The 27793-nt window shown below is 43.1% G+C and overlaps 1 protein-coding gene across 1 annotated transcript; it reads left to right on the forward strand.

Annotated features, from left to right (window-relative positions):
* Positions 1-27793, forward strand: LOC109924084 (cleavage and polyadenylation specificity factor subunit 1). The gene is made up of 10 exons (XM_048592436.1): positions 1-98; positions 1398-1482; positions 5070-5211; positions 7527-7679; positions 9413-9589; positions 10207-10273; positions 14886-14933; positions 19817-19972; positions 21473-21602; positions 27545-27793. Exons 1-10 carry the CDS (start codon positions 59-61, stop codon positions 27708-27710), a joined length of 1164 nt encoding a protein of 387 aa, XP_048448393.1. The 5' UTR covers positions 1-58; the 3' UTR covers positions 27711-27793.

Consider the following 27793-nt stretch of genomic DNA (forward strand, 5'->3'; position numbering starts at 1 on the left):
TCTTCAGGTGTATGCAGTGACAACAAGTGTGACGGAGATTTGTAATAGGATTCCAAAAATGACAGGGGAAGACAAAGAGTTTGAGAGTGTTGATCGTGGTGAGTAAGCCCAGTTCCTTCAGTTTAGCGGTGCAGGGAATCTGTTTCCTGGAGGAAGAATGATGTTTGGTGCTAGCTGTTGCCAGTTAATCTGCTCACTCCTGGCCTGCTACTGGAAAATGGTTCTACAATAGTTGTGCTGTTGAAATATTGTAGTGTTCTCCTTGCTAAGATAGAAACATCTATTGCAGCTTTTCCTGCACTCGTCATATTGAGCCAGGATTCAAATTATGGCTATAACTCTGTCTGCTATGTGACAACAGTTAGTTTAGCAATTAGGAATAGTGGCCAATTTTAAGGATCATAAAATCATGCAGCACAGAAGAGGCCATTCGACCCATTGTGTCCGCACTAACCAAAACTACTCTAAACCTACATCAGTCCTACTTTCCAGGTTTCCCACCTCAACTACCCTCCCAGGCAGTGCATTGCAGGTTTCCACCTCCCTCTCGGTGAAACTTTTTCCTCAAATTCCCCCTGAGCCTTTAAGGTCACTTCATTGTGCAACTGCAGAAATGTTTGCTGAATTTGTTGTGAATCCTGACTGGCCATCATGGGCAAAACACAGCTGGATCATTACTTTATTGATTCAGTTGATTGTTTTTTATTGGCATGAAGAGATGGGAATGGTCTAATGATCTCATTGTCATGAATTGATAGTTATCGACAGAGTAAAGGCAGATGTTAAGTCTATTTTTTGTCATGCAAAGGATTGTCTGGCCTGGACATACAGGCGGTAACAGATTCATAATGGTCTTTTAAAATGGAACTGAATGAATGTTTGGGGTGAGGTGGGAAGGTGCAGAATAACAATGTGGCATGGCTAAGAGAATAGGCTGATAAAGTAGACATTTTGAAATAAAGCAAAAGTTGCCATAGCCCCAGAGGAGCATAGTGCTGCTCATTAGAGAGAGAGAGAGAGAGAGAGAGAGGAGTGGTGGTGAGTTTAATTTGACAGCTGCTATGCCTCAGGTGAGGGGCAAGGTTGAGAAGGTGGGCCTTCGGTCAATGAGAATTGAACCTGCACTGTTTGTGCCACCCTGCATCACAACCCAGTTGTTATGGTCCAGTCAAATGAACTGATGATTCACCACAAGTAGACCTTTCAGCAGTGTAGCAAAAATGGACATGAGTTGTGCTGAAAAGCTGTCAGATTATATGTTTAGATGAATTGGCTGAGGCTCCATCCTTCAGTTGGAGCTAATGGGTAGGGGAGCAACAGCTTCCCATTGTTATTAGTAGAAGGTTTATCCCTTGAAGCCTTTATCCTTTGACGGTGATACCTTGTTCTTTTGGCAGATGACAGGTATATCTACCCAATGTTGGAGAAGTTTTCCATCCAGTTGATCTCGCCTGTCAGCTGGGAAGCCATTCCCAATACTAGGTAAACTAAAACAACTGTCTGATTTCAAGTATTAGCAAAAGCACTGAAATATGAATATCGCTTGTTTGAACTGCCTCTGTAATATTTGCTAATTAGTGTACCAAAGGAAAAAAACACTCTGAAAATGCCTCTCCAAAAATGGCATGTACAGAACTGTTCGGTGTCTCCTGCCCATTCTTTGAATGAATTTGTGTCGCACTACTCAGTGTTTGATTCATAGTTAAGCATTAAGGTTCAGTAGTTTAACAGTATTGTGGATCTAGGTATCTTTGACTTGGTTTTGTGGATGTAGTTTTCACTCGAGGATGCGAGTGACATCAAATGATAGAAGATCTAATCTGTTCTCATTCTTGATTTTCAGATTAAATCTTTCCTATATTTGAAATATAATAGGATTCAACAGGCAGGCAACGGGCTAATACGATAGAGTGCAGTTGCCATACATCAAGGCTGATATACTTAAGGTGACAGCCACCTAGAACAAGGCTTGTATGTAAAAGAAACTTCCATTGAAATTCACTGCCCAAACTAAGATACAACATTTTAATGAGGTGCAACTGTATTCTTAAATAGCTATGTTTTTACCCCAGTCCATCTTTTTTCTTGCTTCTTCGTTTCCGTTGCTGACTCCTTGCTTTCTAGCCGACATCACCCCTGACTTGCCCTTTTGTGTTCTGTCTTGCATGCACTTGTCTTTCTCTGCTCAAGCCCCCTTCAGTGTGTACCTTTACTGTGGCTGCATTAATATGCTTAGGACTTTATAGTTCCTGTGGGTTTATTCCAGTTACTGTAGCTCATGTTATAGACAAAGGTTGTCTGTTTTACTTCTGAGAATAGTTTCAGGAGTTACAACATTCCAGAAAGCTTTTGTTGCTTGGTGGGTTACCATCTCCAGAACAGGCATTGATTGATGTTGGAGACAAAACCTAAACAGCCCTTCCAGGTAAGACAGAGCTTCACCTGCATCTCCACCCTAGTCTACTGGATTCTGGTGCCCCCGATATGGTTTTCTCTGCATTGGTGAGACCAAACATAGACGAGGTGACTGTTTCGCCAAGTATTCTCACCTGGCCCGTAACAGACAGCCTAAACTGCCTTGTCACCATGTCAACCCTCCCCCACCCCCCAAAAAAAAATCAATCCTCGGCCTCTTCCAGTGTCGCAGTGATTCAGAATGCAAATTTGAGGAACATCTCCTTATCTTCTGTCTGGGCACCCTACAGCCCAGAGGACTCAACATTCAGTTCTGTAATTTCAAATAACCTTCCCACACATTCCCCGGCTTTCCTTTCCAGCCCCACCTCCTCTCTTCCATTCCACCTACTGACCCTCCCTTCCAGCTACCGACCAGATTCCTCCCTCCCATTGACCAACCAGATCGTACCTACTACCGGTGTCCACCTATCACCACCATTCCGCCTCCCTCTTCCGCCTACCCCCACATCCAGCCCTGAAGAACGGTAATACACAAAACATTGACTGCTCCTTTCCTTCAGATGCTGTTTTTCCAGACTCCTGTTTGTCTACCATTGATTGACATTGGATAGGATAGTAGTGTTTTTTATGCTGATCCAATTTAGCTGAAACACTTCTTGTGCCCTTTCTTTTGAACCTTTCCAAGAAGTTAGAAGACTTCGATAATCATAGAGGCAAGGTGTAAGTGTGAGCATTTGAACCTATTGGATGGCCAGGTCTTTAACCCCCGAGAAACTCGGTTATTTCAGGCTGTTAGTGGAAAAGCTTTTTGAAAATCTCAAATTAATGTTTTCTGGTTGGGCTGTTGACAATTGCGTCATTGACAATTTGATAATTTTCTTGTTTCAGCCTTTAACTTTAATGTTTAATTCCTTGAAATAAAGAAAGGATGTTCTCTGGAGTGTTCTCATTGAGGTGGGGACTAGTGGGACTTGCAGGCCCCGGCTTTCGCTCCATTAATTTAAATGGATGCAAAATCACAGGCTGTGGGTCTGATATTGTTCAAACTGAGCTTCATTTGAACAACGCACCTTAAGTGGCAGCTCTGTCAAATAGTGAGCTTGAAAGTACGCAGAGTAGAAAAGCTGAGCTGTTAATATAAAGTAGGCAAGGAATGAGCAGTAGGCTATGGTGATGGGCATCCTTTGAGAGTGGGCTATTGGCACACACCGCAACTAATCGAGCTCCTTAAGGTCTGCAGAAGGCACTACTTCTGTTGCAGTTTGAAAACAGTTGTGCCATAATGAGTATTGCAACTTCAGCATAGTGTCTAGGAACAGAAGGCAAGTGGTGGTACAGTGGAATAGCGTCAGTATTGGGGCCACAACTTTTCACTTTGTAAATAAATGATCTAGATGAAGGAACTGAAGGCATTCTGGCTAAGTTTGCAGATGACACAAAGATAGGTGGAGGGACAGGTAGTATAGAGGAGGTGGGGAGGCTTCAGAAGGATTTAGACAGGTTAGGAGAGTGGGCAAAGAAGTGGCAGATGGAGTACAATGTGGGAGAGTGTGAGATCATGTACTTTGGCAGGAAGAATAGAGGCATAGACTATTTTCTAAATGGGGAGAAGATTCAGAAGTCTGAAGTGCAAAGGGACTAAGGAGTCTTAATCTATGATTCTCTTAAGGTTGTCTTGCAGGTTAAGTTGGTAGTTAGGAAGGCAAATACAATGTTGGCACTTATTGTGAGAGGGCTAGAATATAAAACCAGCAATGTACTTCTGAGGCTTTATAAGGCTCTGGTCAGGCCACATTTAGAATATTGTGATGAATTTTGGACCCTATACCTCAGGAAGGATGTACTGGCCCTGGAGTGAGTCCAGAGGAGGTTTCACGAGGATGATCCCAGGAATGAAAGGCTTAAACATATGAGGAACATTTGAGGACTCTGGGTCTATGCTGGATGGAGTTTAGAAGGATAATGGGGGTTCTAATTGAATCTTACAGAAGACTAAAAGGCCTGGATAGAGTGGATGTTGGGAAGATGTTTCCATTAGCAGGAAAGACTAGTACCCGAGGGCACAGCGGAAAGTAAAGAGAAGACCCTTTAGAATGGAGATGAGGAGAAACTTCTTCAGCCAGAGAGTGGTGAATCTATCGAATTCAGTGCCACGGAAGGCTGTGGAGGTCAGGTCATCAAGTATGTTTAAGACAGAGATAGATAGGCTCTTCATTGTTAATGGGATCAAAGGTTACGGGGAGAAGGCAGGAGAATGAGGATGAGGAACTTATCAGCCATGACTGAATGGTGAAGCAGACTCGATGGGCCGAATGGCCTAATTTCTGCTCCTGTCTTATGATCTTATGGAATACTTGAGTCCGGACTTGAAAGAGTACAGAGACCTTGGAAGGTTGTTGGGTTACAGATGGTTACTGGTTTCGGGAAAGCATGAGGAAACAGAGAAATTTTGAAAGAAAATGTTTAAAGTCCTCGCATTGAGACACTACTGGACAAGAAAGTCAGTGAGCTCAGTGATGATGGATGGAAGCTGTTGTCAGTTCAGACATAGACAGCAGAGGTTTGGACAAACAAGTGAACAGTTGCCAGTTTCCCATTTGTACATCCCGTCATCTCAGTTCCTCTAACACCTAATTTTCAAATTTGTGTAGGATTGACATGGAGGACTGGGAACACGTAACCTGCATGAAAACTGTGTCGCTCAGGAGCGAGGAGACGGTGTCAGGACTGAAAGGTTACATTGCTGTGGGGACGTGTCTAACACAGGGCGAGGAGGTTACATGTAGGGGCCGGGTGAGTCAGATAGACACTATTCATATGACTTGTAACAACTCATTGCATTGGTATCAAAACTTACAATAGTGGGAATTTTGCTGTCAACACTATCTAATTTTATACATGGAATCATAGAATCCCTGCAGTGCACCATTTGGCCCATTGATTCTGCATTGACACCCCGTAAACCGAGAACCTCACCCAAACCTGTAACCCCACATTTACCATGGCTAATCAATCTACCTTGCAAATTTTTGGACTGTGGCACCACTTTCACAGTTGTATATAGTTCAGATGAAGAAACTTTTTAAAAAAAAAATCACATGAAAATGCTCTGAGTTGTGAGACTGCACATTTGTGTACAGCAGTGGTTTTAACCTCTGGCATTCTACATAAATATTGACACACTTGGGATTCCACAGCGATAGAGCTTTTCCTAACTTAAGATAGTGCCAGTTTGTACTTTGGTGCTGTTTGTCTCCTGGGATGTTCTTGCGCATAGAACAGGCTACAGGCTGGGGATTCTGCAAGGCACACACCAGGGAATGATGGAACATTCTCCACTTACCTGGATGAGTACAACTGTAACACACTGAAGAAGGTCAAAATATTCGTTAAAAGGTGAGAAGGTGGAAAGCGAAGGTGTACAAAGGGACTTAAGTGTCCTTGTCAATATGGCACTGAAAGTGAACATGCAGGTGCAGCAAGCTATGAGGAAGATTAATGGAATGTTAGTATTTATTGCAATAGGATTTGAGTACAGGATTGGAGAGGTCTTGTTTCAGTTCTTAAGAATTGTGGTCTCCTTGCCTCAGGAAGAATATTATTACCATAATAGTGCAGCGAAGGTTCACCTGACTTGTTCCCTGGATATCCCACGAAGAGGAATTAAGGGTGATTTCATAGAAACTTTAAACATCTTTAATGGAATAGACAGTGTAGATGAAGAAAGGATGATTTCCTTGGCTATGGGGCTAGAACCCAGTGTCTCAGAATAACCAAGGAACTAGAGCATACAGCCCTCAAATCTTCCATCTCTCCTCATGGGGCAGCCCCACTTATCTAAATCTATCCCCAGGATCAGTCTGGTGAATTTCTGTTGCATTCCCTCTATGGCAAATATGTCCTTCCTTATGCAAGGGGACCAGAACGGTGCACAGTACTCTAGATATGGCCTTATCAATGTCCTACACAATTGAAGTGAGACTTCCTTGCTTCTGTACTCTCATCGTCTTGTGGTAAAATTACCATTTGCCTTCTGAATTGCTTGTTGCAGCTGCATACATATTCAGTGACTGATGAACTTGATACCTTGGGTCCTTTCGAACATCTCTCACCATTCAGGGAAAACTCTGTGCCTTTTTCCTTCTGACCAAAGTGATTAACCTCATACTTAACCACATTATATTCCATCTGGCAGGTTCTTGTCCACCCATTCAGCCCATCTAAATCCCTTATAAGCTTCTCTGTATTCTTCTCACAACTTTCATTTGCATGAAGTTTTGGTATCATTTGCAAACTTGTAAACATTACATTTGGCTCCCGTATCCAAATCATTGATGTGGGTTGTGAACAGTTGGGGCCCAAGTGCCATATCCTGCGATATCCCACTGGTACATAGTCTACCCACCCGAGAGTGACACTTTTATTCCTACTGTCTGCTTTTTACCAGTTAACCAATCCTCAGTCTATGATAGTGCAAACTCCCAACTCTGTGTTTTAATTTTGTTAGCCAATCTCATATGTGGGACTTTATCAAAAAAAAACCTTCTGAAAATCCAAATACACGACGTCCACTGCTTCTCCCTTAATGACTCTGCTAGTAACATTCCCAAAAACTGCAAACAGGTTTGACAATTGTGATTTCCTCTTTATACATCCACGGTGACTCAATCAAATTAGACTGTAACTTTCTAATTGTTTGGTCATCTCAACCTTTATAATGGATTCTAGTATTTTCCCTACAATGAAATCAGGCTAGCAGATCTGTAGCTCAAACTAACTTTCCGGTTTAACACTTTGGAATTTGCAGATATTGAAAAACAGAGTGAGATATCGTGTAGATTTCTTATGAACACAGAAAATAAGAGCAGGAAGTAGGCCTTTGTACTTTCAGTGTACTGGATTTCAATCAACAGCCTGTATTCACAGTCGAGTGGTGGTACAGAACTTGAGCACTGCTGAAGAGGGAGATTTTGTTGCCAAAACTTTTTGTCTTGTCATCGGGACGCGTGCTTGCCCTGATGAGTGTAAGATGAAAAGCTTCAGCAACATGCCCCTCACGACAGCAAGATTAAAATTATTCACTATTTTTGTTCTTTCTTTCTCTACAGATCCTGATACTTGATGTCATCGAGGTTGTGCCCGAGCCTGGCCAGCCTCTGACCAAGAACAAATTCAAAGTGCTATATGAGAAGGAGCAGAAAGGCCCTGTGACTGCCCTGTGTAACTGCAATGGTTACCTTGTCTCAGCCATTGGACAGAAGGTAAACACAGCTTGGGCTTGCTCCCTCAGTGCAATGTCAGCATGTTCAATATTTCAGTTGCCAAAAAAGTCTCAAACATGTTATCCATTATCAATTTGTTACTTACCTGGGTGTTCAATCGGCTGATGCAGCAAGCATGGAGATTTTTAGTGCAGGAGAGGAGACCAAATTTAATTCTCCCGAGGGCTGATTTTTCACAACTCTAGTTCTAGCATAGCTAGAAGCCCATTCCTAGTTGCTTTTGAAAAGGTGGTGATGAACTGCCTTCTTGAACACTGCTGTCCATTTTGTGTAGGTAGACCAACAAGCTTGTAAATAAGAGGCCTTCAAGATTTTTGACTATCAGCACTGAAGGAAAGGCAATGTATTTCCAGGCCAGGGTGGTGAGTGGCTTGGAGGGGAACGTGCAGCTGGTGGTGCTCGCAATGTATCTGCTGCCCTTATTCTTCTAGATAGTAGTAGGTTTAGCCTTAGTGAATTCCTTAGTGCTTAGTGCCTTAGTGCATCTTGTAGATGGAACACACTGCTGCTACTGAGCACTTGTGGTTGAAAGTCTTAAATATTTGTCCATGTAGTGTCAATCAAGTAGACTGCTATGTCCTGGATGGTGTTTAGCTTCTTGAATGTTGTTGGAGCTACACTCGTCCAGGCAAATGGGGAGTATCCTCTGACCTATCGTAGCTATGTATTTATATGGTTAGTCCAGTTCAGTTTCTGGTTAGCAGTAATCTGCACGACTTTAGTGAGGTAGCTGTGTTTTGTATATGAGCTTTTTATTCTGAATCTAAATTGAATTTAAATTTCACCATCCGCCATAGTTGCATTTGAACCTGTGTTCTGAGAACATTGGAGTTAGTATGGAAACAGTATACAGTTTGGAAACAGATCCTTCAGTTCAACACGTCCATGCTGACCAGGTTTCCCAATCTAAACTAGTCCCATTTGCCTGTTTGCCCATATCTTTCCAAACCTTTCCTATTCATGTACTGGTCTACATGTCTTTTATATGTTGTAACTGTACTTGCATCTACCATTTCTTCTGGCAGTTCATTCCATATATGCATCACCCTCTGTGTGAAAACATGATCCCTCAGGTCCCTTGCTGTTTAGTCTTGAATTCTCTTTTCTTAGTGAAAAGACCTCAGCTATTCACCTTATGCATGCCTGTCATGATTTTATAAACCTCTTTAAGGTCACCCCTCAACCTCCTATGTTTCAGGGAAAAAAGTTCCAGCCTATTCAGCCGCTCCATATAATGCAGGCACCCTAGTCCCAGCAAGGTCCTTGTAAATCTTTTCTGCACCCTTTCCAATTTAATAATATCCTTCCTGTAGCAGTGCAACCAGAACTGTGTGCCTTACAAACAATTTGTACAACTGCAACATTTTGTCCGAACTCCTATACTCCATGTTCTAACCAACAGAGACATTAGCTTGGAGTTCTGGATTACTAGTCTAACAATATCACAACTACACCATCAACTTCCCCAAAGAAAAGTGTGAATTTAGATAAAAAGAAAGCCTTTTAAGACTCTTGTGCTCACCAACTAAATTAAATGGAAAAAGACTAGATTTCAGATAAAAAAAATTTTAAAAAAACGTCCCTTAAGACTCTTGCACTCACCAGCTCCTGATGCAGACCATTTAAAATTTAAGAATTGGAAGGAATTGAGTATTTTTCCCTCTTGATCTTCTATTCAGTAATGTCCCATTGATAAAATTCCTCTTGTGCAGATTTTCCTGTGGAGTCTGAAAGACAATGACCTGACTGGAATGGCGTTCATCGACACTCAGCTTTATATTCATCAGATGATCAGTGTGAAGAATTTCATCATGGCAGCAGACATCATGAAAAGTGTCTCCATCCTCCGCTACCAGGAGGAGAGTAAGACTCTGTCCCTTGTTAGCAGGGTATGTGTGCAGCACATACTGAGCCCCAGTAATGGGAATAGCTTAGTGCCCTTGGGATGTAAGTCAGTCGGCATGCTTTGCTACCTTGTCTAAGGGACCTTTGTTCATGTGTGATGCTAGTAGATGGTTCAAACTTTGTGACGTTTCATGAAGCCCTTTTCTATCCAGCCAGGGTAGCTGAAAGACCCTGAGGAGCACAGAATCTGATGATCTCTGTATTTTATAATAAAAAAAGCAATACTTTGTAGATGCTGGAGACACGAGGGAATAAAACAGAAACAGCTGGAGAAACTCAGCAGGTGTGGTAATATTTGTGGAGGCAAACAGAGTTATCATTTTGAGTACAATTCTGAAGAACAGTCATTGGACTCAACATTAACTTTGTTTCTTTCTCCATTGATAGTTCCAGACCTAGGTTTCTGCAGCACTTGGCTTTTACATAGTTGATTAGATGGCAGAGGAGTCCCTAATGATTGTGGAATTGTAGCCTGGGCAAAGGTTGACATGCTCAAGTGAGAAGGAAAATAGTTTGAATGGTCTCCAGATGAATTGATGTAGTATGTAAGTGTTCCATTTTCAAATCTCACCTGTAATTGTTAATGTCAATTGTGCCCCAGGATCCCAAGCTTCTGGAAGTGTACAGCATTGAATTTATGGTGGACAGCTCTCAGTTGGGATTCCTTGGTAAGTTACTGTCCAGGCCTGTTATTATAGATCATTGCGCAAAGGTTTGCTGCTTTTGTTTTTATTCACTCCTGGGATGTGGGCGTTGTTGGCTGGACCAGCATTGATTGCCTATCTTCAGTTGCCCATGGATAGGTGGTGGTGAGCTGCCTTCTTCAACCACCGCAGTCCATGTGCTGTAGTTAGATCCACAATGCAATTAGGAGGAAATTCTTGGATTTTGACCCAATGACACTGAAGGAGGGGTGATATATTTCCAAGTCAAAGATCAGTATAGCATGGAAACATACCCTTTGATCCAACTCATCCATGTATACCAGACATCCTAAGTTAATCTAGTCCCATTTGCCACCATTTGGCCCATATCCCTCTAAACCCATCCCATTCAGATGCCTTTTAAATGTTGTAATTGTACCAACCCACCTCACTTCCTCTGGCAGCTCATTCCATACACACCACCCTCTGGGTGAAAAAGTTGCCCCTTGGGTTCCTTTTAAATATTTCCTCTCTCACCTTAAACCTATGTCCTCTAGTTTTGGACTCCCCTACCCTGAGGGAAAGACCTTGGCATTTCACCCTATCCATGCCCCTCATGAATTCTAAACCTCTATAAAGTCACTCCTCAGCCTCTGACACTTCAGAAAAAATAGCTCCTGCTTATTCAAAGATGGTAGGAACTGCCGATGCTGGAGAATCTGAGATAACAAGGTGTAGAGCTAGATGAACACAGCAGGCTAAGCAGCATCAGAGGAGCAGGAAGGCTGATGTTTTGGGTCTGGACCCTTCTGAAGAAGTACAATCCCAGTAAAGGTGATCATCCCTTTCTTATTTCTCAGTTCCATCCAAATAACTGCCAATTCTCTCCATCCCTGAGCCATGTAATTGCTATGATACCCCAGTCCCATGTTCCTAACCGTGTCCTGGGTTCATCTGTCTTACCTGTCAGGCCTCTTGCATTGAAATAAATAAATCCTTCCTTGTTCTCTGTTTTGTCCCTGCCTGCCCTGCCTATTTTGACTTCCTCCTTTTCCCAACTGTACCAGTCTCAGACTGATCTCTTTTCTCGCAAGGACTCCCCCATCCCCCAACCCTTACTGATTTACGTCCTCCCGAGAAGCTCTAGCAAATCTCCCTGTCAGTATATTAGCCCCCTTTCAATTCAGGTGCAACCCATCCTTCTTATACAGGTCACATCTACCCCAGAAACGATTCCAATGGTCCAAAAATGTGAATCCTTCTCCCCTGCACCAGCTCCTCAGCCACGCATTCATCTGCTGTATCCTCCTGTTCGTACTCACTAGCACATGGCACCAGTAATCCAGATATTACTACCCTCGAGGACCTCCTGCCTAATTTCCTATATTCTCCCATCAGAACCTTGTCGTTTCCTCTTCCTATGTCTTTATTTCCAACATGTACAATGACCTACTGCTAGTCCCTCTCCCCTTTAAGAATGTCCTGCACCCTCTCCGAGACATCTGTGACCCTGGCACCAGGGAGGCAACACACCATTCTGATGTCTCATTGCCAGCTGCAGAAATGTCTGTCTGTGCTTCTGAGTAGAGAGTCTCCTATCACAGTTGATTGCGGAACCTGGCATACCTCTTGTTACATTAGAGCTAGTCTCGGTACCAGAAACCTGGCTGTCAGCACTACATTCCCCTGAGAGTGCATCACTGCCTACATTTTCCAAAACAGAATACATGTTTGAGATGGGAATAGCCACAGGAGGCTCCTGCACTACCTGCCTACCTCTCCTACCTTTCCTAGAAGTAACCCATCTACCTGACTGTATCTGCGGTTTTTCTTCCTTCCTGAAACTGCCATCCATTACACACCCCAGCTCCTAAAAATTTCTCATTGCCTCTAACTGCCGCTCCAACCTATCCATGCAATCCAATAAGATTCGCAAGCAAACACATTTCCTGCAGACACAATCATCAGTAACATGGAAACTCTCCCTAAACTCCCACATTCAACGGGAAGAGCACATGACTCTACTTAATCTACAGACCCAGAAAATAGCACAATATTACTGCTGAAGGGTTACTTGGTACCTATGTTTTATATTCTTTATAAAGTTTAATCAAGAGACAGATCCCAATAAAGTATATAATCAAAAAACCCCACTCAACTCACTGTTGTAGATTTACAAAAAGTAAGGTTAGACTTTTTAAAAAAGAGAACCACATAGGTGTTCCCCTAGTGTGAGCTCTGCACACAGGTTTCTCCCAGCTCAGCTGTGGATTTCATATTTGTGTATTTTGCTTAGAACAGCCCCCATGTCCAGAGATATTTGAAACTAACAGCAGAGGCAGTCAGTTGTGAAAGTTTACTGCCTGGTCAGGCAACTGTGCAGGTTCACTTCCTCCTTTTTCACCTCCCATGTGGTACCTGCTCCCTCTCTTTTCCTCCATTTTTAAAATGCCATTGTTTTGAGCTCTTCCACAAAGTTCAAAAACAATGCAACAGCTTACAAAACAGTAACTAGTGCCCCAAGAATTTGAGAAAATCCGCTCTAACACTGAAAATACCTCAATGAAAGGAGCAGCTGTTACAGCCACAATTTTCTCCCATCCTCCATCTTGGATTACCCAGAATCCACAAGTCAGGATCAAAAACAGAAGTTGCTGGAAAAGCTCGGCAGGTCTGGCAGCATCTGTGAAGAAAAAGTCACAGTTAACTTTTTGGGTCCAGTGACCCTTCCTCAGAACTGATGGTAGCTGGGAAATCGTCAGTTTATATGCAGAAAATAGGGAGTGGAGTGGGGTAGGGAGTAAACGACAGGATGAAGGACAGAGCCCAAAGAGAGAGAAAAGCAGTTGGATAGACAAAGGAGTTGATAACTAGGAGGGTGAATAGCTGTTAATGGGAACTGCTGGTGACAGGAAAGATGTGGAAGCTTTAGAGAGGGTGCAGAGGAGATTTACCAGGATGCTGCCTGGACCAGAGGGCAGGTCTTATGAGGAAAGGTTGAGGGAGCTAGGGCTTTTTCATTGGAGTGAAGAAGGGTGGGAGGTGACTTGATAGAGGTTTACAAGATGATGAGAGGCATAGATAGAGTGGACAGCCAGACACTTTTTCCCAGGGTGGAAATGACTATTACGAGGGGGCATAATTTTAAGGTGATTGGAGGAAGGTATAGGGGAGATGTCAGAGGTAGGTTCTTCACACAAATTGGTGGGCGTGTGGAATGCGCTGCCGGCAGTGGTAGTGGAGTCAGATACTTCAGAGACTTTTAAACGACTCTTGGATAGGCACATGGGGGATAGTAAAATGTAGGGTATGCAGTGTAGATTGACTTTAGTAGGATAATAGGTCGGCACAACATCGTGGGCCAAAGGGCCTGTACTGTGCTGTACTGTTCTATGTTGACTAACAGCCTGCCATTACATAGTATCCACTATGTGATAACAAGGCCTGGTGTGTGGGATAGGGGACTAGGACATAGGACAGTTTAGGCCCTAAAATTACTCGATATTGAGTCCGGAGGGCAGCAGGGTCCCTGAGCAGAAAATGAAGTGTTGTTCTTCCAGCTTGCGTTGAACTTCGCTGGAACACTGCAGCAAGCCAGAGACAGACATGTTGTCTAGAGAACAGAGTGGTGGTTTCCACAAGTCAGGATGATGTGGGGCTTGAAGGGGAACTTGCGGGGAATGGTGTTCCCATGTATCTGTTGTCCTTGTGCTTCTGGTTGGAAGTTACCAGCACCAAATTCCCCACTATCAACATCCTGGGGGTTACAATCGACCAGAAACTGAACTGGACTTGCTATATAAATACAGTGGCCACAAGAACCATCCAAATGCTAGGAATCATGAGCAAGTAATTCATCTCCTGACACCCCAGAGCCTGTTCACTGTTGACAAGGCACAAGTCAGGAGTGTGATGGAATCCTTCCCACTTGCCTGGATGGATGCAGCTCCAACAACACTCAAAAAACTTGACACCAAGCAGGACAAAGCAGCCCACAAATTGGTGCTACATCCACTGGAATCCACTCCCTCCACCACTTGTTGGCAGCAGAATGTTCTATCTACAAGATTTACTACAGAAAGTCATCAAAGCTCCTTAGACTTTGCCTTCCAAACCACAAGCACTTGCATTACAAAGGACAAAGGCAGCAGATAAGTGGGAACATGACCATCTGCAGATTTTCCTCTGAGCCACTCACCTTCCTTCAGTTCATCATCCCTTCAGTGTTGTTGGATCACGAACCTTAAACTCCCTTCCTAATGGCATTGTGGGTCCACTTAAAGCACATGGACTGTAGCAGTTCAAGAAGGCAGCTCACAGCCATCTTCAGAAGGACAACTTGGGATGGGCAATAAATGCTGGCCAGTTAATGACACCCCATCAGTGAATTCAAAAACTTGTGAAAACACTGGACTAGCCTGACAAGTCTTCAGTGTAGAGAAAACAAAAAAATTGTGGGAAATCACATGGGTCAGGCAGCATTGATGGAGAGAAAGCAAGCTAATGTTTCAAGTCCAGATAACTCTTTATCAGAGCTTTTCAGTATAAGTAGCAATGCAGGTTTTAAGTACTTGGGTATATTTGCAGCTCTCTCTTTAAGTGGAACTGACCATCTATTTTTTTTCTTTGATTTCAGTGTCTGATCGTGAAAAGAATCTCCTAGTGTATATGTATCAGCCAGAAGGTATGAGTTATTTCTTATTCCTTGCTGTGTGGTGGTGAACATTCAGCATTGCCTTGCTGTTTCTATAGTTTCTCTTTTTCTCTGTTCTCATTCCGATATCATTGGCTAGTTGTGAATTATGACCTTCCGAAAATAATTTTAATACAAGTTGCGAATTGCATTGTTTCCTCTGTGTTATGCACCGCCTTCTCTACTTTGGACTTAGCCCTTTCTCCTTAATCTCCGGGTTTCCCATAAAGGATGTATTTAATTAGGTTAAAGTTCAGAATTTTTATCCGGCTCTTTAATTAAACTCTGACCTAATGAGTTAGTATATAGAACATAGAACATAGAACATTACAGCGCAGTACAGGCCCTTCGGTCCTCGATGTTGCGCCGACCTGTGAAACCAATCTGAAGCCCATCTAACCTAAACTATTCCATTATCATCCATATGTTTATCCAATGACCATTTAAATGCCCTTAAAGTGGGCGAGTCTACTATTTTTGCAGGCAGGGCATTCCACGCCCTTACTACTCTCTGAGTAAAGAACCTACCTCTGACATCTGTCTTATATCTATCACCCCTCAATTTAAAGCTATGTCCCCTCGTGCTAGCCATCACTGTCCGAGGAAAAAGGCTCCCACTGTCCACCCTATCTAATCCTCTGATCATCTTGTATGTCTCTATCAAGTCACCTCTTAACCTTCTTCTCTCTAACGAAAACAGCCTCAAGACCCTCAGCCTTTCCTCATAAGACCTTCCCTCCATACCAGGCAACATCCTGGTAAATCTCCTCTGCACCCTTTCCAATGCTTCCACATCCTTCCTATAATGCGGTGACCAGAACTGTATGCAATACTCCAAGTGCGGCCGCACCAGAGTTTTGTACAGCTGCAACATGACCTCATGGCTCCGAAACTCCATCCCTCTACCAATAAAACCTAACATACTGTACGCCTTCTTAACAACGCTATCAACCTGGGTGGCAACTTTCAGTGATCTATGCACATGGACACCGAGATCTTTCTGCTCATCCACACTACCAAGAATCTTACCATTAGTCCAGTACTCTGTATTCCTGTTACTCCTTCCAAAGTGAATCACCTCACACTTTTCCGCATTAAACTCCATTTGCCACCTCTCAGCCCAGCTCTGCAGCTTATCTATGTCCCTCTGTAACCTGCAACATCCTTCCGCACTATCCACAACTCCACTGACTTTGGTGTCATCCGCAAATTTACTAACCCATCCTTCTACGCCCTCATCCAGGTCATTTATAAAAATGACAAACAGCAGTGGCCCCAAAACAGATCCTTGAGGTACACCGCTAGTAACTGAACTCCAGGATGAACATTTCCCATCAACCACCACTCTCTGTCTTCTTACAGCTAGCCAATTTCTGATCCAAACACTAAATCACCCTCAATCCCATGCCTCCGTATTTTCTGCAATAGCCTACCATGGGGAACCTTATCAAACGCTTTACTGAAATCCAAATACACCACATCAACCGCTTTACCCTCATCCACCTGTTTGGTCACCTTCTCATGTAAAAAAAACTCTCTCCAGCAGTGCACAGATCATATAGAATGGTGACCACATATCAGAATGTACCGCTACTCAATGGCAGTAAAGCGCTATGGGACAATTTTGGTTGAGGAGAATGTAATGTTAGTGGAAGTATTTTTTTATTTGACAATCTGAGGGTTTGTAACCTCCCAGCATATCTCTTCAAAGTGAGCACAGGCTCCTTTAGAGAATGGAGCTTGGGAAATAATGTTGGGGAGTCAAGAAATAGCAGAAGATTTGAATAATTAGGGTGGCACAATGGTTATCACTGCTGCTTCACAAATCCAGGGGCCCAGATTCGATTCCAGTCTTGGATACATGTTGGTGTGGAGTTCACTCATTCTCCCTTTATTTGCTTGAGTTTCTGCCTGATGTTCCTGCTTCTTCCCACAGTTCAAAGATGTGCAAGTTGGGTGGATTGGCCACGCTAAATTGTCCTGTTCAGGGATGTGCATACTAGGTGGGTTAACTGTGGTAAATGTGGGCTTGCAGGGATAGGGTAGGATGTGCTTTGGAGTGTCAGTGCAGTTTTGATGATCCGAATTGCCTCAGTCTGCCCTGCAGGGATTCTCTATAATACATTGCCTTACTCCTCACAGTAGAAAACAGTAATATGACTAAATGCCTAAAGGGCAAAAGGAGGAGAGGAAACAAATTAGCTATTAACAGAGAAAAAGTACTAGGGAAATTAATGAAGCTAAAGACCGATAAGTCTCCTGAATCTTTGGGAAGCATCCTAGGATATTAAAGGATGTAGCTACAGAGATAGTGGATGCAGCATTAGTAATCTTCCAAGAATCCTTAGATTCTGGAAAATTCCCAGAGGATTAGAAAATTGCCAATTTTTATTTTATTTTAAAACCTTTAAAATAAAGGAGAAGGAGACAGAAAACTGATAACTCCAGGCCTGTAAGATTCATATATTCATATGCGTTATTGAGAAAATGTTTTTTCATTAAATCCCTACAGTGTGGAAACAGGCCCTTTGGCCCAACAAGTCCACACCGACCCTAGGAGCATCCCACCCAGACCCATCCCCTAATCTACACATCCCTGAACACTAAAGGCAGTTTAGCACGGCCAATTCACCTAGCCTGCGCATCTTTGGACTGTGGGAGGAAACCAGAGGAAACCCTCATAGACACGAGGAGAATGTGTAAACTCCACACAGACCGTCACTCGAGGGTGGAATCGAACCCGGGTCCCTGGCGTTGTGAGGCAGCAGTGCTAACCACTGAACCACCGTGCTGCCCACGTTAGAGTCTATTACGGAGGGTGTAATAGAGCATTTAGAAATACATAATATAATCAAGCAGAGTCAGCATGGCTTCATGAAGGGGAAATCATGCCTGACAGATTTGCTAGAATTATTTGAGGAGGTAACAAGATAGATAGATATAGGGGAAACAGTGGATGTAAGATAGTTGAATTTTTATAAGGTGTTTGATAAGGTACCGTACATTAGGCTACTTAAGAGTCCATTGCGTTGGAGGAAGTATATTAGCATGGATAGAGGTCTCGCTAACTAATGGAAGATAGAGCAAATTACTGCAGATACTGGAATCTGAACTGAAAACAAAAAGTGCTGGAGATCACAGTAGGTCAGGCAGCATCCATGGAGAGAAGGCAAGCTAATTGTCCAGAGGGCAGTTAAGAATCAACCCCACATTGCTGTAGGTCTGGAGTCACACGTACAGCACACTTGGTAAGAATGGCAGTTTCAACCCTGAAGGACCTTAGTGAACCAGATGAGTTTTTCCAACAATCAACAATGGATTCATGGTTATCATTAGACTTTTAATTCCAGAGTTTTATTGAATTCAAATTCTACCATCTGTGGTGGAATTTGAACCTGGATCCTTGGATTAACATTCCAGTAATAATACCACTAGGGCATCACCTCCCATGTCATTCATGCAGAAGAACGCCTGGATCCCTGTGCACTTTGGAATTCTGCAGGTCATTCTCCATTAAGCATTACACTTCTGTTCTTCCTACCAAATTGAACAACTTCTCATTTTGTCACATCGTACTCCATCTGCCAGACATTTGTCCATGTGCATAACAAGGATGCAGACAGATTTATAGGTGGGTTATGACATCTTGACAATATACTTTCCTAATTACCTTTGTGTCTTCTGCAAATTTAGCCACTGTGACTTTGATCCCCTCATCTTACATTAATATAAATGATAAAACATTGAAGGTCCAACAGACCACCTGCAGGACCCCCATGTCCCATCCAGCCAATCTGAAGAGGACCCATTTATCCATACTGTCTTGTTAGTCATGCACTCTTCTAAGTAAAAGCAAAACACCATGGACGTTAGAAGTCTGAAATCAAACCAGAAAGTGCTAGAGAAACTCGGCAAGTCTGTCAACCGTTATGAGAAGAGGAACACAGTTAATTTTTCAAATCCGATGACTCATCTATGGAACTGAAAGGAGTTGGACAATGGTGCCTCTTAATGACAGAGGGAGAAGAGGAGTGAGTGGAACAGGTGATGAGGCTGCCCAGAGCAAAAGACAATGGTGGTACTTATGGTGGTGAAGGAGTGATTGAGATCTAAAATGGGTGTAGATGATGGATGTAAAATGGAGAATTGAGTCTGCTTTACTGAGAGCAAAGCCAACAAGACAGGGTAGTCTTTTATCAAACGTTTTGTCATGCATCCACTGGAAGCTACACATATGAATACACAGGGCCCTACCCTTTGGAGTCAGAAAGAACCCTTACACACATTGACCCTGTTTCAACTCAACAGTACAGGTGGTAGTAGGAGCTGTCAATGTTGGAGTCTGAGATAACAAGGTGTAGAGATGGATGAACACAGCAGGCCCTTCTGAAGAAGGGTCCAGACCCGAAACGTGAGCTTTCCTGCTCCTCTGATGCTGCCTGGCCTGCTGTGTTCATCCAGCTCTACACCTTGTTATCTTAGTACAGGTGATGCCCATTTGCTGGATCATTTGTTTGGGCAATACCTTCATCAATCAGAGTCAACCTGCCTGGTTTAAAATTTAAACAAACCTTGATCAGTAACTGTCAATCATTAACTGGTGCATTCTCCATGGATGATAATGGAATAGTTTAGGTTAGATGGGCTTCAGATTGGTTTCACAGGTCGGCGCAACATCGAGGGCCGAAGGGCCTGTACTGCGCTGTAATGTTCTATGTTCTACCATTCAGAGTCCACTTGGAAACAAATCAGTACTTTCCTCATGTGTTATTAATGTTGATTTTCTTGCAAAAATGTTCTCGTGAGTACAAGATGAAAAGCTTTGGAAAAATGTCTTTTCAGCAGAACACAAATCTGTGGTTATTCTCTTTCAGCAAGGGAGAGCTATGGGGGGACACGATTACTGCGGAGAGCAGACTTTAATGTGGCTGCACATGTGAATGCATTCTGGCGGACACCATGTCGTGGAATTATGGATGGCTCAAATAAGAAAAACCTGGCTTGGGAGAACAAACATATTACCTGGTTTGGTGAATATCGTTATACATTGGATTTGTGCTGGATACATTTAACTGTTGATTGATTTCCTAAGAACAGTGATTGGTTTGGATCCTTATTTCTCTGTATAGATTGTGTTTCTGTCAGCAATGTTTGGAGTCTTAGTTCTAAAGCATGGGAAGAGGCCCTTTGGCCCGCCTTATCTGCAAGAGTGGCATGATGGCTCCGTGGTTAGCACTGTTGCCTCATAGCACCAGAGACCTGGGTTTAATTCCACCCTCTGGCAACGTTCTCCCTGTGTCTGTGTGGGTTTCCTCCGGGTGCTCCATTTTCTCCTACAGTCTAAACATGTGCAGGCTAGGTGGATTGGTCATGCTGAATTCCCCATAGCGTTCAGGGATGTGTAGGTTAGGTGTGTTAGTCGTGGGAAATGTAGGGTTACAGGGAAAGGGTAGGGGGCTGGGTCTGGGTCGGATGCTCTTTGGATGGTCGGTGTGGACTTGATGGGCTGAATGGCCTGTTTCCACACTCTGAATTCTGTAGAATTCAATGGTTGCGAATGCACCCATCTACTGTAGTCCCATTTCCAGTACTTACCCCATAGACCTGTATTCTATGGTGCTTCAAATGTTCATCTAAAAGCTTCTTAAATACTGTGACAGTTCCCACCTGTGCCACCTTTTCCAGCAGTTGGCTCCAGATACTCACCACCTTGGCTGAAAAATGCTTAAATCAACCTCCTGCCCTTTATCTTGTAAAGGATTGACCCTGTACTAAGGAGAAATGTTTCCTCCTATCTATCCTTTTGATGCCTGTTATAATTTTGTACATCTCAATCGGATGCTGCTTGGCCTGCTGTGTTCATCCAGCCCTGCACCTTGTTGTCTCGGATTCTCCAGCATCTGCAGTTCCTACTATCTCTGATTCAATTTTAACCCCTCCTCAGACCGTCTGCTCTAAGGAAAATAACGCCAGCCCCTCTAGTCACTCTTCATAGCTGAATTGCACCAGTCCAGGCAATAATGTGGTGAATCTCCACTGCATCCTCTCTAGTGCTGTCATTATCCTTCCTATGTGTGGTAACTAGAAAGGGAGAGAGTACTCCAGCTGTGGCCTCACTAATGTCTTATACAGCTCCATCTGAACCTCCCTGCCCTTGCCTTTATTAGTTAAGGCATTAAATACAAGTATCCCCCATACGTCCTCTTGATCATCTTATCTGCCCGTCCTGTTGCGTGCAAGGATCAGTGGACACGCACACGAAGCTCCCTCTGATCCTGTGTACTTCCTAGGGTCTTACCATTCACTTAGTGTACTCCCTTGCCTTGTTAGCCTTCTCAGAATACATCACCTTTCACTTTTCAGGATTATATTCCATTGACCACTTATTTCATCTCGTTTATATTGTCTGGTCTAAGGTTTTCCTCCTTGCTGCTGAGCACACCACCAATTTTTGTGTCATTAGTGAACTTAACTGATTAAATCTATGTTCATTTTAAAAATTATTTAATTATTTTCAATTTGTCTCACAGCAACACTGGATGGTGGGATGGGACTTCTATTACCAATGCAGGAAAAGACATACCGGCGCCTTCTGATGTTACAGAATGCGCTCATCACGATGATTCCTCACCATGCGGGCCTTAACCCCAAAGCATTCAGGTAGGAAGAATGTAACTTTTAGCCCAGATCTTCCCCAAATGGGGTTGTGAGCTGATGTTTGGTGTTGATCTGTGAGGCAGCCATAACTGTTAGAACTTTAACCATTAGGTCAGCTGTATCCTGCTTTCTCAGTTCCTACGGAGGGGTCATAACAAGAAAAAAATTGGCAAACACTGCTTTAGCTCCTCATACCTTAGTATTGCTTTACATAATTAATCTTCAAATTGTCGTCATCTTCAAAAATAAACAGTTCCTTAAATTTTCATCTAAATTATCTCAAATCTTGTCTTGCTGGCCAGAACAGTTGCTGCTTCTCTGTAAAAGCTGACTTGTCAAGATTCAATCTGAAAGCCTCTAAAACCTAATCAGACTTCTCAAAAATCAAAACTGAGAGAAAGGTTGTAAAGTTCAGGCCTGCTATTGTTTTTGTACAAGGTTATTTCTAATGTTTCTTTATGGAAGAGGTATTGGTGTCAGAGAATGGACTACTTTTATAAATTATGTACAGGAGAACCCCCTGTATAACGCGTGTTCTGGAAATGCTAATTGGCTATAATGTGATTGCGAATCGGGGAATGGTATATGCAAAACGCAAACTTTGTGCCAGCTGTTAAGCAATTCCAACGTCAACATCACATGATCAGTTTGTGGGCTTTGTCCTGAGCATGCGCTGAAAGAGTCCCCGTGCTGGCATCAAAGATCCTCGCGCTCTGCGAGGTACTGTACAATTCTGCCGTGTTACCCACAAAATGCGAGGACAAAGTGGCAAGAATGATAACAAGAAGCATCCTGGTGATAAAATTGCAGATGGTGTACATAAAAGAAGGCCATAGTGCTGGAAGAGAAGCTTGTAAAGCGTTTTGAGCATAATGAGAGAACATGTGATATTGCTCATGCAACAGGAATGAAGGTGTCTACCTTACACCATTAGAGACAATGCAGAAAAGATTAAAGCAAGTTGTATTGCTGGAACGAGTCTGAGTGCTAGCAAATCTCTGATGTCACGTCCAAAGGATCTTGAGATGGAGTGGCTTCTGAGTCTGTGGATGGAAGAGCAAACGAAAAAGCAATCTGGGACCCTCCTCACTATAAGAGAGAAAGCCTTATGAATTTATGAAGATTTAACAAAACAATCTGAAAAACCTGCAGATGTGCCTGCCCTTAGTGCTAGCTGAGGCTGGTTTGCTGGTTTTAAGAACCGCTATGCTTTTCATAATGTAAAGTTATGTGGTGAAGCTGCCAGCGCAGATGGAGGAGCATGCAGTGGCATTTCCTCCCATATAGTTACAAAAAAATTAATTGACAAAGAAGGCTACAGCTTAGATCAATTTTTCAATTTGGATGAGACAGATTTATACTGGAAGCAAATGCCATCAAGAACCTACATTTCTATGGATGAAGCGCACACTCCAGGCTTTAAGGTGGCAAAGCATCGTATGACTGTGCTGCTGGATGCCAATGCCAGTGGAGACTTAAAGCTTAAGCCTGTGGTAGTGTACTACTCTGCCAACCCGTGAGCCTTGGAAAGGTTACCTTGAGTCTACACTAGGCGTCCACTTCAGGTCAAGCAAAAGAGATTGGATGACTGGGCAAATTTTTTCTGACCTTATTGTTGATGTTTTGAAGATGCTTTTATAAAGTCTTGTAGGGAAAAACAGTGGATTTCAAGATTCTCCTTATCCTGGATAATGTGCCAAGCTATCTTCCCACCATTGGTGAGCTTTCTGAAAACATCAAACAGCTATTTCTACTCCCAAACACAACCTCAGCCCTTGAACCCATGGACCAGGATGCAATAGCAACTTTTAAAGCTTATTATTTAAGGCGCACATTTAAGAGGCATATTGCAGCCACTGAGGGGGATAAGGTCAGTGTTCTTCAATTTTGGAAGAGCTTTAACATCAAGAATGCAATTGACATTATCATGGAGGCCTGAGGTGATGTTGGTAAGGACTGCTTGCATGCAGTTTGGCGAAAGCTTCTCCCAGATTTTCTTCAAGATTTAAAGTTTTGATATGTCAGAGGACCTTCCAAGAATCAAGGAACATTGTATTGCTCTTGCAAAGCAAATTGGATTTGAAGAAGTGGAGAGTCAGGATGTTGAAGAGCTGCTGGAGTCCCACTGTGAAGACCTGTCTAGAGCTGATCTACAAGAACTTGTCACTGAGGGGACAGTGGGAGCTGGAGATGAAGTAGTAGTCCAGGATGCAGCACCGTGAGAGATTTCTACTTCTGTTTTGTCTTCTATCCTGACTGAAATTGAGAAGAGGTTGCAATGATTAGAGGACAATGATTACAATGCAGAATGCAGCAGGGTAGCAGTTTGTGGAATAAGATCTTCTTTGGCACCCTCTGCTTCTTCATGAATAAAGAAAAAGGGCAAAGTAGCAAAAACTGGATGTCTTTTTAAATAAATCCCCCAAGAAACAGTCAGAAGACGATGAACCGCAGCTATCCACTTCTGTATTAACTATTTTTCGCCCCAACCCTGCAAACAAAACTGCACCTGAAGGAGGTGATGATGGTAACGATGATGACAACCCTCAGCCCCAGCATTAACAACAGAGCTACCTCAGAACCTCCTACCCCATCAAGTCATCTTGACATTTGTCAAGATAAAGTGCTAAATTTACTGTTATTTCATTATTACGTGAATTAAACATTTGTTCAAACTGTACTATCCTTTGTGATATGCTTTTGAGTGATTGAGTGTTTTTTTTATTGTTGGTCTAACCCTAATCCCCCCTTTTCCCATAGGCCCCATTATTTCTATAGCGCAATTTTCTATAACGCGTTGTTTCACAGGAATGCATCTATCTATCACAGCAGAATTCCCTGTATGTGCCAAATATGCTCAAGATGGGTACAGCATGGAGTTAGAGACAAAGCCGCCTGAACACTCCCAGATTGAGTTTTATCCGCAGGAAGTGCTACACCTCCCCCCTCATCCCCATCCCAGGCCCTAAGAAAACCTTCCACATTAAACAGATGTTCACCTGCTAATTTGGTGTATTGTATCCGCTGTTCCCGATGTGGCCTCCTCTACATCGGGGAAACCAAGCGGAGACTTTGTGGAACACCTACGCTCAGTTCGTGACAAACGACTGCACCTCCCGGTTGTGAACCACTTTAACTCCCCCTCCCAATCCTTGGACGACACGTCCATCCTGGGCCTCCTCCAGTGCCACAACGATACCACCCGAAGGCTGGAGGAACAGCACCTCCTATTTCGCTTGGGAACCCAGCAGCCCAATGGTCTCGATGTGGACTTCACAAGCTTCAAAATCTCCCCACCCCTGACCTCATCCCAAGATCAGCTCAACTCATCCCCGCCTTCTTGACCTGTCCATCTTTCCTCCCACCTATCCACTCCTCCCACCTCACTGACCAACCCCCACCCCCACTTCCTACCTACGAGTCTCATCCCCGCCTCCTTAACCTGTCCATCTACCCGCCCCTCCCTCCCAACTGACCAACTCTGTACCTACACTCACCTTTACTGGCTCCATCCCCACCTCCTTGACCTGTCCGTCTTCTGTCCACCTATCTGCCCCTTTATCCATCTTCCATCACCGCCTCCCCCTTTCTCTATTTATTTCAGAGTCCCCTTCCCCTCCCCCATTTCTGAAGAAGGGTCCAAACCAGAAATGTCAGCTTTCCTGCTCCTCTGATGCTGCCTGGCCTGCTGTGTTCATCCAGCTCTACACCTTGTTATCTCAGACTCCAGCATCGGCAGTTCCTACTATCTGAGTTTTATCCTTGATATGAATCAGAATTATAAACTTTAGATCATGCAAGAAAATGAAACTACATCAATTTGAAAACAATATAATTAATTTGTTGATTTTATTAATGCCAAAGTACAATAAGTTACACATTTCCACCTTTATTGTGGTAGTATATCCATTGGCATCTATACGCCAATCCCAGTGAGTTTTCAGTAACTTCTGAAAAATTATGAGAAGTGAACCTATTGATTCTGAACTTCACCGGTAGATGGTGATATTCCACCATGTACGTTCCATTCACACTGAAGTGGTTGGTTTTTGTTAATTTTTATATGGTCATAAACATCACACTTTAATAAAGATTAGCAACTGAAACACAGACATGTTGACTCCAAACCAGCTATAGTTCTTCAACAAATATTTTGGTTTTTTAAAAAAATTTTATTAACTTGATATCTCCTGCTTGCTTGCATTCCCCTCTGGAATCCCAACCACTAATAACTGTCCTGACCGACTATGTCTTAGCCTCACTTTAAAAATGATTGGGTTATTGTTACATTGTTGCTGTAGGAGTTTGCTGTGCACAAATTAATGCTACGTTTCATTAGTTGTTAACGGCAATCACACTTTTGAGTGTTTTATTGGCTGTAGATGGCTTTGAGATGCCTGAAATTATCAGTGTTATGGAACAGCAAATCTTTTTAAAAACATAATTCTGTTGGCTTCTGTCTTATCCAGGAGTGCAAATTCTGACTTCTGTACTGAGCTATTTTGCCAACCTTAGCATGAATCAATAACTGGATAGTACAGATCAATATAAAGTTGTCTACATTCACCCATAGTAGGTCGCTCATTTCCTTTTATCAGCCATCTTCGGAAGTCTATCCTTCAACCCATCTACACCTCCTGTGTGTACTGTTTCTTGGTGGATATTAACTGCAGGTATGAGACTAGCTTCCATGTGTGCTGTTGATACCCTGCCCCATATCCCCATTGCCTCAATCAGCCTTATGACCACTCTGAATCGGATTCAAAACATATCTATTTGTTGAGCTAGAATCATAGAATCCCTACAGTGTGGAAACAGGTCATTCGGCCCAACAAGTCCACACGGACTCTGCAAAGAGCATCACACCCAGACTCACCCCTGTACCCTATCCCTGTAACCCTGTATTTCCCACAGCTAATCCACCTAACCTGCACATCTTTGGGCTGTGGGAGGAAACCAGAGCACCTGGAGGAAACCCACGCGGACATGGGGAGAATGTGCAAACTCCACACGGACAGTCACCCAAGGCTGGAATTGAACCTGAGTCCCTGGCACTGAGGCAGCAGCGCTAACCACTGAGTCACCATGCTGCTTTGTTCATCCTTCCTAAACACACACTATGGAACCTTGTGGAACCTGTACAGTATCCAACATTGTCGAATTAAAATGTGAAGCTTTGATATTGAGTTCAAATTAGCTCCCTGACATCATCCAAACAGTTCTTCGTGGTAAGCTATTAGAACATCAAGAGATAATGGCATGTTACAAAAGGTAAAGGAAATGCAGAAAGAATCTGCATTTCTATACAGCCTTTCACATCTTTGGAACCTATCAAAGTACTTCTGAAGTGCAATCACTTTTAACTTCTAGTTGCATTTTAGGTCTAATAATCCAGAATCCAGGTCAATGCCCTGGAGACACAGATTCAAATCCTGCTGCATCATATGGAGGAATCTAAATTCAATTATAAAATCGGGAATCGAAAGCTAATTAGTAAAAGGTAATCACTGAAATTTTCAGTGATTTATTATTTTTAAAAATTCCACTAAATCACTAATATCCTGTAGGGCAGGCGTGTTCTGTCCTTACCTGGTCTGCCGTCACCTACATGTGACTCCAGACCCACAATCATTAAATTAGCTCTGAACTGGCAACTGTAATGGTCAAGCAAGCCACTTGTTGATGGGTAAAATTGCTTGCCAGAATGAAAGAATAGGCAGCTCCAACTGTTTTCTGTTTGCGGTGGTGGGCTATGTAATGACCTGGATAAACCATCCAGAGGTTTAAACCTGCCTTGGAACAGGGAGTATGGATCTGAAGTGCCCACCTAGTTTATGTGCACAAGTTTCTGGAATGAGACTTGAACGCATGATGTTTGATTTTGAGAATGCTATCCACAGTACTACACGTGATTATATTTTGCCCCTTCCACTTTGGTACTGCAGGATGTTGCGCTGTGATCGACGAGCTCTGCAAAATGCAGTGCGGAACATTCTGGACGGGGAGCTGCTCAATAAGTTTTTGTACCTCAGCACCATGGAACGCAGCGAGCTGGCCAAGAAAATTGGCACAACACCGGATATGGTGAGTGTAGTAGCAAACACAGACTGAACTGATGTTTGCAGTTCTGGTTTAGGATAATGAGGATTGATACTGTTGGTGGTATGTTGATGTGACTAGGGTTATTATTGATT

Source organism: Rhincodon typus, unplaced genomic scaffold (genome assembly GCF_021869965.1).
Source record: "Rhincodon typus isolate 14 unplaced genomic scaffold, sRhiTyp1.1 hic_rhity00001210, whole genome shotgun sequence".
Lineage (NCBI taxonomy): Eukaryota > Metazoa > Chordata > Chondrichthyes > Orectolobiformes > Rhincodontidae > Rhincodon > Rhincodon typus.